The following is a 12,735-nucleotide window of genomic DNA, read 5'->3' on the forward strand; positions in this document are numbered from 1 at the left end:
GCTGAGGTAACCAACACACCTGCTGTATTGATAGCAGCAGGCTCTGAGGAGGAATTCAGCAGGGAGGAGGAGCACATCACAAATCATGTCTAGCCTGCACTTTGCAATCATGTCTAGCCTGCAGTTCTACACCTGTAGAAATGCTACCAAGCACTTCTTAATTTGCGCCAGTTTAGGGATGGATTTGCACTTTTCTTAACTGTAGTGCAGCTCTAGAAATGCATGCTAACTTACCACTATTACCTAGGATTTAAGAAGGTTATTATTATCATGCAGAACTGTTCTCCCTACTGGTTGGAATGGATTAAGAAGAAAAAAACTGTCGGTAATGCGTTGATAAATCTCCCCCTCAATGTATGGATAACATTAGGAGTCACGCTAGACCAGAGAGGTAAACTGGATTCAAATAATAACTTTCATTGACAGAAGGGCCAAATTCCACTACATGCTTGCTTTTTACCTGTGCAAATTTCACACGTGAATTTTCGTATGTGGCCAGCATATATGACAACTTCTGCATAAAGCATATTCAAATGTTCACAGTTCTCATGCGGAAGCATAAAGAATCAATTGTGTGTTACTGGAACACAAACTAGTGTGGCAGGCAAAAAATGCAGGGAAGCTCAAACAAAAAATTGCATGTCATGATAATGAGCCCAATGATTTTTACTGGGATGCAAAGTTTTGTTTCAGATAAACACTGACAAATCAGTATTTTAAATGACACTGCAGCAAAGTGCGCAACAGTCTTATGCAAAGGCCCGCCCCCATTCACTGACTTACTTCTTGCTGGACAGGAAGTACTTCACCGGGATTCCCATCGCTCTGCGCATGCGTGTCGCCACATGATTCATCGGTCACACTTACTGTGTCGCCATAGACTTGCGTTTTGGGCATGGCGTGTGCGGTAACACCCGGCGTCTTTGTGGTGAGTATTCAGCAATTTACCTACTTCTGGAGTACCGCGTCGCATCAGGTAAGTATGAAAGTCTCCATAGACTTTCATTGTCTTAGCAGCCTCTTGCAGTAAAATAGCTTACCGCAATGCCATATATGAAAGGGCCCGCCCTTAATCTCTCCGGTTACTTATGGGTTTTTTCCCCAGAATTCCTCCTTAGCCCCAGCTTGCCTTAGGAAGTGTGGTTATCCCTGTATTACCTCCTCTCACCTTTCTGTTTTCGATTCCCAGGATCCGGACAAGTTCCAGTTTGGTCGGACGAAGATCTTCTTCCGGGCCGGCCAGGTGGCGTACCTGGAGAAGCTGCGAGCGGACAAGTTCCGCGCGGCCACCATTATGATCCAGAAGACGGTGCGAGGCTGGCTACAGAGGGTGAAATACAGGAGGATGAAGGCCGCGGCTGTCACCATACAGCGCTACACGCGGGGACACCTCGCTCGCAGGTACGGCGCTCTACAGTTATTCTATGTTGATCAGTGCAGATACAACTCCTCAATCAAAACTATGAACTTCAATCTCCACCACCACACCGATAGTGAACGTACTCACCATCTCCTCTGATCATATAAAATGATCGTATGCGCTCAATCAAACCAATCTTTATCCCTCCGATCAGTAATGGATTCCTTCTTCCTCCTCTTCAAGTTCTCATTTGTATAGTAAAACATATAAAATGCGCCACATAGCGTAATTCCGTTTGCATAAAATGTATTTTTCGCATAAAACAAATAAAACACACTTACGTGTTAACCATGTATGTCCTTGAGAAAGTCACGTGGACGAAACCGGTCGGGGAGGAGCTACAGGACAGGCGAGGAAACAGAGGAGCTTTCGGACGTTGGCGGGGCTGTGTGGAGTGAACGGCCGTCTGCGGTCCGCTGCCTTCCAAACCTGCGCTTACCTGTATGCCTGTAACAGACATGTTAACCATGTATGTCTGTTACAGGCATACAGGTAAGCGCAGGTTTTGAAGGCAGCACCAACGTCCGCAAGCTCCTCCGTTTCCTCGCCTGTCCTATAGCTCCTCCCCGACCGATTTCGTCCACGTGACTTTCTCAAGGACATACATGGTTAACATGTGAGCGTGTTTTATTTGTTTTATGCGAACAATACATTTTATGCAAACGGAATTACGCTATGTGGAGCATTTTATATGTTTTACTATACAAATGGTCAAACTATGCATTATCAACATAGACTATACTATATATTGGTGAAGATTGAAGATCGAGCATCAATTCAGATCGGCAGCATTTTGAGTGTATTGTGGAGAGTGTGGAATTGCACACAGAACTTTCTTATTGCTCTACAGTTATTCGGCAATGACATGAAGGGTGTATTATACAGCAGAGGACCCAAGGGAAGAAACCGAGCACTGTCCGTTACTTAAAGAGGAACTCCAGCCTAAACAAACATACTGTCATTAAGTTACATTAGTTATGTTCAGTGGCGTACCTAGGGCATTTGACACCCGGTGCTGGGTATTATAAGACACCCCCCCCCCCCCCCCACAAAAAAAAAAGGTACAGGGGCAAAAAACGGGTGGCACTATAACATGCGGCAAAAAAATGGGCGTGGCCATGACCGGATGAGGGCGGAGCTAACTGTAATTTGCCGTGAACCTGGGTGAAAATACACGTAATGTGTGCAGATTTGCCCAGAGAATACGTTCAATCATGTCTGCAGATTTGCCCAGAGAATACGTTCAATCATGTCTGCAGATTTGCCCAGAGAATACGTTCAATCATGTCGGCAGATTTGCCCAGAAAATACATGCAATCATGTCGGCAGATTTGCCCAGAAAATACATGCAATCATGTCGGCAGATTTGCCCAGAAAATACATGCAATCATGTCGGCAGATTTGCCCAGAGAATACGTTCAATCATGTCGGCAGATTTGCCCAGAGAATACGTTCAATCATGTCGGCAGATTTGCCCAGAGAATACGTTCAATCATGTCGGCAGATTTGCCCAGAGAATACGTTCAATCATGTCGGCAGATTTGCCCAGAGAATACGTTCAATCATGTCGGCAGATTTGCCCAGAGAATACGTTCAATCATGTCGGCAGATTTGCCCAGAGAATACGTTCAATCATGTCGGCAGATTTGCCCAGAAAATCCGTGCAATCATGTCGGCAGATTTGCCCAGAAAATACATGCAATCATGTCGGCAGATTTGCCCAGAGAATACGTTCAATCATGTCGGCAGATTTGCCCAGAAAATACATGCAATCGTGTGGCAGACCTGTCCAGAAAACACTTCAATCGTGTAGCAGACCTGGCCAGAACATAAACGCTACCCCTGGCTGCTAATATAAATTAAAAAGAAAAAGAAAAAACATTTACTCACCTGCAGCAGAGCTCCTGTTCCGGCCTCCGTCCAGTGCGCAGCTCCCACGATCCTCTGCAGCCAGCAACTCCCAAAGTCTCCAGAGCAGGGCTTCGGACATTTTACTATAGCCCTGCTCTGCCGCTGCGGTGAACTGATACGGCGTCTATTAGATGCCGAAAGTCAGTTCACGCTGGGGGGTGCTTGGAGAATTTTAAGGGGTGCTTCAGCACCCAAAGCACACACTTCAGCACCCGAAGCACACCCCCCCCCCCCCCCCGTGCCGCCACTGCCCCCAGTATAGGTAGCTAGCAGTTGCCCCCAGTATAGGTAGCTAGTTGCCCCCAGTGAAGGTAGTATAGTTGCCCCAATATAGCTAGTATAGTTGCCCCCAGGATAGGCAGCATAGCTGCTGCCCCCAATGTAGGTAGTGTTGCTGCCCCCAGTGTAGTTTGTATAGTGGCCCCCGTAGAGCTGCCCTCCAGTATAGCTAGTATAGTGGCCCCCATAGTTGCCCCAATATAGCTAGTATAGTGGCCCACAGTTTAGATAGTATAGTTGCCTCCATTGTAGCTGGTATGGTGCCCCCCCCCCCAGTATAGGTAATATAGTGGCCCCCATAGATGCCCCCAGTGTAGCTAGTATAGTGCCCCCCCCGTTTAGCTGCCTCCAGTATAGTGGCCCCCAGCTAGTATAGTGGCCCCCAGTTTAGGTAGTAAAGTGCTCCTCCCCCCCGTCTAGCTAGAGGGAGGGGTGACAGCAGGGATAGCGGCGGGGAGGGGGAAATATCCCCCCTCCCTCACCTGGGTCCCCCTCCTTCTGCCTCTCTTCTCCCCCCAAAAATGCGGGCAGCGGGCCGGTGGCAGTGGGCAGCGAGCAGGCGAGCGCGGAGTATACTCACGTTACTTCCGCGTATCAGCCTGGAACGCTGCGTCGCCGTCACGTGCCTCTACTGCGCCTCCAATGATTGGAGGCGCAGAAGAGGCACGTGACGGTGACGCAGCGTTCCAGGCTGATACGCGGAAGTAACGTGAGTATACTCCGCGCTCGCCTGCTCGCTGCCCACTGCCACCCGCCCGCTGCCTGCATTTTTGGGGGGAGAAGAGAGGCAGAAGGAGGGGGACCCAGGTGAGGGAGGGGGGATATTTCCCCCTCCCCGCCGCTATCCCTGCTGTCACCCCTCCTCCTAGCGCTGCTCTTCCCCTCCTTAGTCAGGTGTAGGGGGGTCGTGGCGACACCCCCCTGGCTGACTGGTACCCGGTGCGCCCCGCCCCCCTGCGCCCTTAGGTAGGAACGCCACTGGTTATGTTAATTAAAATAGATAAGTAATATAATCTCTTACCCACACTGTTTTAAAAGAACAGGCAAATGTTTGATTTCATGATGGCAGCCATCTTTTTGGTTGAAAGGAGGTGACAGGGGGCACGAGACACAGTTCCAACTGTCCTGTGTCCTGAGCGCCTCTACCAGTTGCTAGGCAACGTGAATAACAACATAGGAAATCCCATCATGCTCTGCACTGCATCAGGGAAAAAAACCCTGGCTTTTTTTCTTTGATGGGTGGAGCTTAGATAAAAATGCAGCTAATAATTATTCTTTGGTAAGGAAAGCAAAGTTCTGATGCTGTGAAATTGTTAAAGAAACACCGAGCCTCTTCAGTGCTGCGGAGTAGATTTTTAGTCCGGAGGTTCACTTTAATGCCTGATAACTGTAGAGAACAACAAGAAGAGACTTAACATGTTATTGACTTTGAGGGCATTTAAGGGCACGATGGTGGCATAGTGGTTAGCACTCTCGCCTTCCAGTGCTGTGTCCCTGGTTCGTATCCTAGCCAGGGCACTATCTGCATGGAGTTTGTATGTTCTCCCCGTGTCTGAGTGGGTTTCCTTCCACCTCCCAAAGACATACAGACAAGTGAATTGGCTTCCCCCTATATCTGCCCTAGACTATGATACATACACTACACGATACACACATAGACATGTGACAATGGTAGGGATTAGATGGGGAGCCCCTCTGAGGGACAGTTAAGTGACAAGACTATATTGTCTGTACAGTGCTACGGAAGATGTCGGTGCTATAAAAATAGTAAATAATAATTGAATAATTCAGTGTACTCAATAAAGTGCTTTAGAGAAAGGCTATGAGTACGAGGTGAGAGGGATATGGAGGCTGACATATGTATTTCCTTTTAAACAATGCAGATTGCTTGGCTGCCCTGCTGATCATCTGCTACTATTATTTTTAGCAATAGACCCTGAACAAGCATGCAGCAGATCAGGTTTTCCAGACAAAAATCTGACAAGTTTAGCTGCATGCTTGTTTCATGTGTGTGGTTCAGACACTACTGACCACAAAGAAAGATAAGGTATTGTTTAACCACTTACTGACAAGCTGATGCATTAAAACATCCTATTAGAGCCTGTTAACGGCTCCAGGACGTTTAATGCGTTTAATGCATTGCTCGTGCACGTGTGCGCGTCGCCACTGTAAATAGTTGCCTTAGGGACTTCGTTTTTATTTTATGAGGGTATATTACTATTACTTTCCTACATAGGGGCTTGTAATTATGGATCGGGAAGAAAAAAAGACAGAAAAATTACACCTACTGTATATTTCCCAATAATATAATATTGCCATACATTGTCATAGGGACATCATTTAAACGGTCTAATAATTGGGACAAATGGGCAAATACAATTTGTGGGTTTTATCCACAGGAGAATATTTTATTTAAAATTATAATGGCCAAAAGCTGAGAAATATTTTTTTTTCATTTTTTTTCCCGTTAAAATGCATTTACAATAAAAAAATTCTTAGCAAAATGTGCTACCCACAGAAAGCCTAATTGGTGGCAAAAAAACAAGGTATAGATCATTTTGTTGCAATAAATAGTAAAAAGTTATTGGCGAATAAAAGGGCGGAGCACTGACAGGTGAAAATTGCTCTTGTCCGTTAGGGTAAAGTCCGCTATGGGGTGAAGTGGTTAAAAGGAAATAAATATGGCAGCCTCCATATGTTTCTCTCCTCGGGTTCCTTTAAGTAGCATTAAATGACACAAACCCTTTAGTAGACTGATGTGTGTTTTGTATTACCGTATGTTTCGGTGAAAGTAGAGATTCACTTGACTTGTTTCTCTTTCCCTCAGGTTGGCTGATCATCTCCGCAAAACAAAAGCCTCCATTACCCTCCAGAAACAGTTCCGCATGATCCGCATCTACCGGCTGTACCGCAGCATCCGCAAGGCCACCATCACCATCCAGTCCTACGTGCGCGGCATGTTTGACAGGAGAGCTTATCGTGAGGTACGGCACAGCGGCCATTTTGTGTGAGGAGATATCTGCTGAGGCATCAGGCGGGGACTCGGTGTTCCTCTCGATATCAGTGTCTGCTGAGTATTAGAATTTAATTACAAAATGCCAGCTGCCTATCAATCTGTGAAGAACAAGGAGTCTTTTCTGATATATCTTTTATAGTCTTAGAGGAGCAAGCGTTAGTCGTACCGCCCCACATTCCCCCTCTCCATCTTCACCAACACGTTATTGTTTCACCTCAATGTATACATCCGCAATATTATAATACCTTGAAGTAGAACTCAAGCCCTTAAAGGGGAATGAAAAGAAGTGAATGGGAGGGTGATAGGTGTCTGTATACCTGTGGGTTATACTAACCTCTGTTTCCTGTCTGTTAACATTTCTTCTCTCCTTTTATCCCAAATGCATAACCCGATCCTAACCATTGGGACAGGAAATGACAAAAAAAATGTTTAATGTGGACTAAAGAACCCATAAAATCCAAAAGTGGACTTAAAGTATAATTACAATCAAAATGTATCTTCCAAACACAAAAAAAGTTACCTGACATGGTTAACATTTTTACTTTCACTATCTCCTGGAGCTTTATCATGTGTCTGCAACTACAGGAAGTTACACTGCACTCAGCTCTCCCAGCTATGTAGGCGATTTTCCTTTGTTATAGGGACAGCAGAAGAGAACATGTTTTGCTGGGCAAACAAATCAGAGATCTTATCTGAGTGGCTGATATATAGCCCCATCTACACCATACAATTTTTTTGTCCGATTCGATTCATTGATTCGATTCGATTCAACCCGACATGTCCGATCGGGATTCGAATCAATGCAGTTTGCCATTGCAAAACAATCGTGAATTGAATTGAATCGAATCCCGATCGGACATGGATTGGATCGAATCGAATCAATGAATCAAATCGAATCGGACAAAAAAATTGTATGGTGTAGATGGGGCTTAATGCTAGGTATACACCATACAATTTTCTGGCAGATTTACCTGCCAGATCGACTATTTTCAACATGTCCGATCTGAATTTCTATCGATTTTCATAGAAGTGAATAGAAAATCGATCGTAAAATTGATCAAAATTCAGATCAGACATGTTGGAAATGGTCAATCAAAATTGTATGGTGTGTACCTAGTATTACAGCTATTCTGAAGCTTACTTTACACTACACCAGACTGGCAGTATATCCAGATAGTATGGATACACTGCCACTCTGGCGTACATGACAGTGTTGGCTTCTCTTGCATTCAGCCCTGTGACATAGAAGGGAGGGGGGCTATTTCTACAAAGGTGGCAATATTTTGTAACGAAGGCAGGTAGACTAACCATATGGTTAATAAGCTATTGTACAAGGCTGTTTGGTCTATCCATAACTAGAAGAAAGGCTTTTGAGTTAGGCACGCCCCATGATGCATTGCTGCCATTGAGGCATTTGGAAAGCTAAACTAGGTTGCTATGTATTAACGATTCCTCCTTCTTTTCCGGCAGCTCCTACTTCAGCACAAGGCCACGGTCATTCAGAAGAACATGCGGGGGTGGATGGCCCGCAAGCAGTTTGCCAAATTCCGCAGTGCCGCCATCGTCATCCAGTGCTATTTCCGCCGCATGAGGGCACGACGGGAGCTTAAACAGCTGAAGATCGAGGCCAGGACGGCCGCACACTTCAAGAAACTGAGCGTGGGCATGGAGAACAAAGTGGTGCAGCTACAGCGGAAGCTTGATGAGCAGGTATGTCTATTGTGCATCAGCTGGACTCCGAGACTCACTTTGGGTTCCCTTTAAGGCCATATTGAATAGGAGTGGGGGAGAAAGCCTGAGTAAGCTTTTAAGGGCTGGTTCACACGGGCGTCTGCCCGGCTTTCAGAGGTGTTGCGTTAGGAGGTGTTGTGGCAGCGTCGTGTTCGAGCTTTCAGTGGCGTTCAGTTGCAGTCAGCGTTTTTCTCCCCCACCGGGGGACATAGCCACAGCGGTTAACCATCCCAGGACGCTACATGTAGCGTCCAGGGTCACCTGGAACGTCAGGGAAAATCAGGATCTGAATGGGAGCGTTTAAAGCCGAGTCCCGAACACCGGCGGTAAACGCGGGGCAGACGCCCGTGTGAACCAGCCCTAAGAGAGGATGGTGAGAGAGCCCACGCACCTCATGGGGCTGGAGAAAGCCCCAAGTAAGTATAAATACACCCATACTTAAGATCTCAGGTTTCCTTAAAAATAATTCAGGATGGCCTGGAATTTTTGAAAAATGTCTCACCACAGTGCTGCACATGCCTGTAAGGTCGCTCTGTACTGCGCCTGCGCGAGCGGCGCTGTCAATCACCGCCACGTGGGCCGGAGCGGACTCGCAGTACTGAGCGACCTGGAGATCGCTCTGACGTCATCACCGGGGATCAGGACGGACCTGCGGCGAACGGCTGCGGGCAGAGCTGCGGTGAGGGACGTCCTGGGAGCTTGGAGCTGGAGGAAGCCCCCGGTAAGTACCACTCAGTGCTACTAACCAAGTCCGTGCACAGTGCGGATGTAAACTTCAGGAGGGTCCCAGGCAGCGGCGCTGGTCTCAAAGAGGACACAGGTAGTCTCTGGGGGATCCAGAAGCTTCCCTCTACATAGGAAAGTATCTCATTTTTGGCACTAGGCTTGCCTTGGATTTGCTTTAGTGTCACATGACGGCTGGCACATCCCACACGATACTTTATTGTAAATGTATAAAAGTGCAAAGCCAATGTTTCGGGACCAGGCAAGGCCCCTTTATCAAGACAATATGCCTCTCGCTTGATGCACTTCATTTTATCTGAGTGCCCCGAGCTTTCTTTACTCCAATCTGCCAACAAAGCAGTTATTGCAGTGTGTAGCGGACAGATCGATACCTGGAGCATCCTGAGGCAATCCTTGATAAAGGGATCCTGCGTGGTCCCGAAACATTGGCTTTGAACTCTTATACATATAATAAAGTATCGCATGGGATGTGCCAGCCGTCACTTTCATATGTTCTACAGGGGCATCATCCCCTTTCTTCAGCTACAGCACTCCAAATAAATATAAACGGTCTAATCCCATAGTGTAGTATTTGCAATAATTCAGGTTGGAGTGAGCTCTGAGATCTCGGACCTCACTCTAACCTGAATTATTGCAAATACTTTCTTTTTTAAGAAAGCAAACTTTTGTTTTTCATAGCATTTTAGTAAGGATGCTTTTTGGTCCTTTGTAGCCCATTACACACTCCAATGAGTTCTGGTTCACCATTAACTTGCTGGTTAGTCTGTACCTCTCGGTGTTTCAAGTCATACTTAATCCATGCACTGAAGAAGACCAACCAGAAACAGTCTATATGCATGTTGTATTATTGTGGCTCTCTATATTTAAAAAGACTCTGAAGCGAGAATAAGTCTCGCTTCAGAGCTTATATTCAGCAGGGGCAAGTGTGCCCCTGCTAAAACGCCGCTATCCCGTGGCTAAACGGGGGTCCCTTACCTCCCAAATCCCCTCGTAGAGTCCCGGGGATCTCTTCCTGGTGAGGCAGGGCTAATGGCCGCAGCCCTGCCTCTCAGCGTGTCTATCAGCGCGTATCTCCGCCTCTCTCCCGCCCCTCTCAGTCTTCCTTCGCTGAGAGGGGCGGGGAGAGGCGACGATGCGCCGCTGATAGACGGCGCTGAGAGGCAGGGCTGCAGCCGTTAGCCCTGCTTCAACATCAGCAAAATCTACGACCAAGTTGGTCGCAGATTTTGCAGGGGGGATTTGAGAGGTAAGGGACCCCCGTTTAGCCGTGGGATAGCGGCGTTTTAGCAGGGGCACACATGCCCCTGCTGAATATAAGCTCTGAAGCGAGATTTATTCTCGCTTCAGTGTCTCTTTAACAAGTTGACACATCATTGCATTCCAGCGGTTCTGGAGGTGTGGTTAGCTTCCAGGGACAACAAAGGGTGATTTGCATACTTCAGCAGTGATGCACTGGGAGACCTCTTGGAGCTCACTCCAACCTGAATTATCGCAAATACTTTACAAATCTGTTTTAAGAAAGCAAACTTTTGTTTTCCATATCATTGTAGTAAGAGGGCTTTTTAGTCCATTGTAGCCCCTTACACACTCCTAGGAGTTCTGGTTCACCATGAGCTTGCTGGGCAATCTGTATCCCACAGTGTGTGTGAGACAAACTACCTTATACCAAGGTTGCTTTAGTATTAGTCACATTTAAAACATTCAGTCCAGGCTTCTTGGATCACTCGGGTTTGTCTTAATAAGCCGGCTTCTTTGACTGTTTGTTAATTTTACCCTAAGAAGAGACTATCAGACTCCCTCCCCGTCCTGTACATCCATAGCGGGAGAGGCGCTCAGACCTGAATTCATCTTCTCTCTGGATTATCTGTTATGCATAAAGTCTCTCCGAGGAGTCGCCGCATTGTGATCTGTGATGATTTCTCCCGGGATGGCGCTTCTCGCTGTCAGAAGATAAAGAGAACCCGTCTCTCTCGACAAGCACATTCTGCGCCCGAAACGCAGGAAGCCATCCCCATACAGCCTGCTGTGTCCCTTTCTATTCCTGCCTGGGGAGAGATCTGCCATTCTGTGTGTACATTGCAGCCGGCTCTGTGCCGCCAGCAGCAGCAGCAGGGAGAGTTAAGAGAGAACTCCGGGCAAAGCGCCGCCTCGCCAATAAAAGGAAAAAGCTATTTAACGTTTACTTTTTCCAGCTGCTCCACTTGGAAGACAGAATGTGATTGTGTCTCTGGGCAGAGATGTCTGCAGCCCGCTGATATCCTTTAGGCCCAATTCACACTTAGAAACGCAAAACACCGGAGATTTTTTTCTGGCATTTTGCAGGAGTGACTTTTCAGCATTTTCACGCAGAAAACTCACTGAACAGTGCGGCGATTTTGCCGCGTTCGCGTTTAGCGCTTCTATAGCACTGAAACGCGATCGCCGGGAAATCGCCTGAAAATGGTGCAGGTGACGCGTTTGCGTTTCGCGGTTTTGCCCGTTTTTGGGGGCGATTTGTGTCGATTAGCGCAAATCGCCCAAGTAAGAACGGGCCCATAGGGTTTTATTACATTAGCGCTTTTAAAAAGCGCTAGCGTTTGAGCGTTTTGACGAAATCGCGGCAAAACGCTCTAGTGTGAATGGGGCCTTATAGGGATTGTATGGGGCTTTGAATATATTTATTTTGTTTAACTGCTAAAAATATTTAGTTTTAAAAATGTAAGTGCCTGTTCACACAGGAAGTGAATGTAAGTGAATGTAAGTGCCTGTTCACACAGGAAGTGAATGTAAGTGCCTGTTCACACAGGAAGTGAATGTAAGTGCCTGTTCACACAGGAAGTGAATGTAAGTGCCTGTTCACACAGGAAGTGAATGCAAGTGCCTGTTCACACAGGAAGTGAATGTAAGTGCCTGTTCACACAGGAATTGAATGTAAGTGCCTGTTCACACAGGAATTGAATGTAAGTGCCTGTTCACACAGGAAGTGGTGCTTGTTGTGATCCGTAATCATGGATGCAGAGTAACTGGAATTAAGTTCAAGCACAGCAGGCATGTCCAAAGCCTGGCCCAGGGGCCCAAGGCAGCCCACCAAGCCTTCTCTAGTGGCCCCCTGAACCTCTCTATAGTTGTTAAAGTGGACCTGACCACAGAACTTCCGCTCTGCTCTAAAGGATGAGCAACATAATAGCCTTTAAAGAAAGACATTTCTTTGTTACAGCTGATACAAATCCTGCAATAAATCTGCATTGTCTCTACTTCCTGCTTTAATGGAAGCAGGCAAATTGTTAACATCTTGTGTTTGTAAATTAGCTGCTCTGCCATGGCAGTCAGGTGACACTGCTGAGACATCTAATTACAACTTGTTATTAGTCACAGATGAGGGGAATTAGACCAGCTAAGCTCTCTAAATAGATACAGGGTGCATTTCTATATGTTTTCCTTCTGTCCTGTGTAAGAGTTCAGGTCCACTTTAAGAATGGTGATATGGCCCTTGGCCTAAAAAGTTTGGACACTCCTGATTTACAGGATTCAGCAGCTCTTTACATTAAGCCGTACTTTCTTCCGTTTCCAGCACGCATCCACAGGAACCAACAACACACAGCAGTACAGATCATCTTATAAGAAATGCAAGTAGGGCACAGTGCCATCTACGGAC

General features: G+C 46.7%; 1 protein-coding gene across 2 annotated transcripts in view; it reads left to right on the forward strand.

Annotated features, from left to right (window-relative positions):
* The window catches only part of MYO5B (myosin VB), a 337,992-nt gene that overhangs the window by 237,430 nt on the left and 87,827 nt on the right, over window positions 1–12,735 (forward strand). For both annotated transcript variants that reach the window (XM_068251374.1, XM_068251375.1), the window contains exons 19-21: window positions 1,190–1,401; window positions 6,438–6,594; window positions 8,097–8,336. In XM_068251374.1, coding sequence (XP_068107475.1) covers window positions 1,190–1,401; window positions 6,438–6,594; window positions 8,097–8,336 — 609 coding nt within the window. The remainder of the gene's footprint in view (window positions 1–1,189; window positions 1,402–6,437; window positions 6,595–8,096; window positions 8,337–12,735) is intronic.

This window comes from Hyperolius riggenbachi, chromosome 1, assembly GCF_040937935.1.
Source record: "Hyperolius riggenbachi isolate aHypRig1 chromosome 1, aHypRig1.pri, whole genome shotgun sequence".
NCBI classification, from domain to species: domain Eukaryota; kingdom Metazoa; phylum Chordata; class Amphibia; order Anura; family Hyperoliidae; genus Hyperolius; species Hyperolius riggenbachi.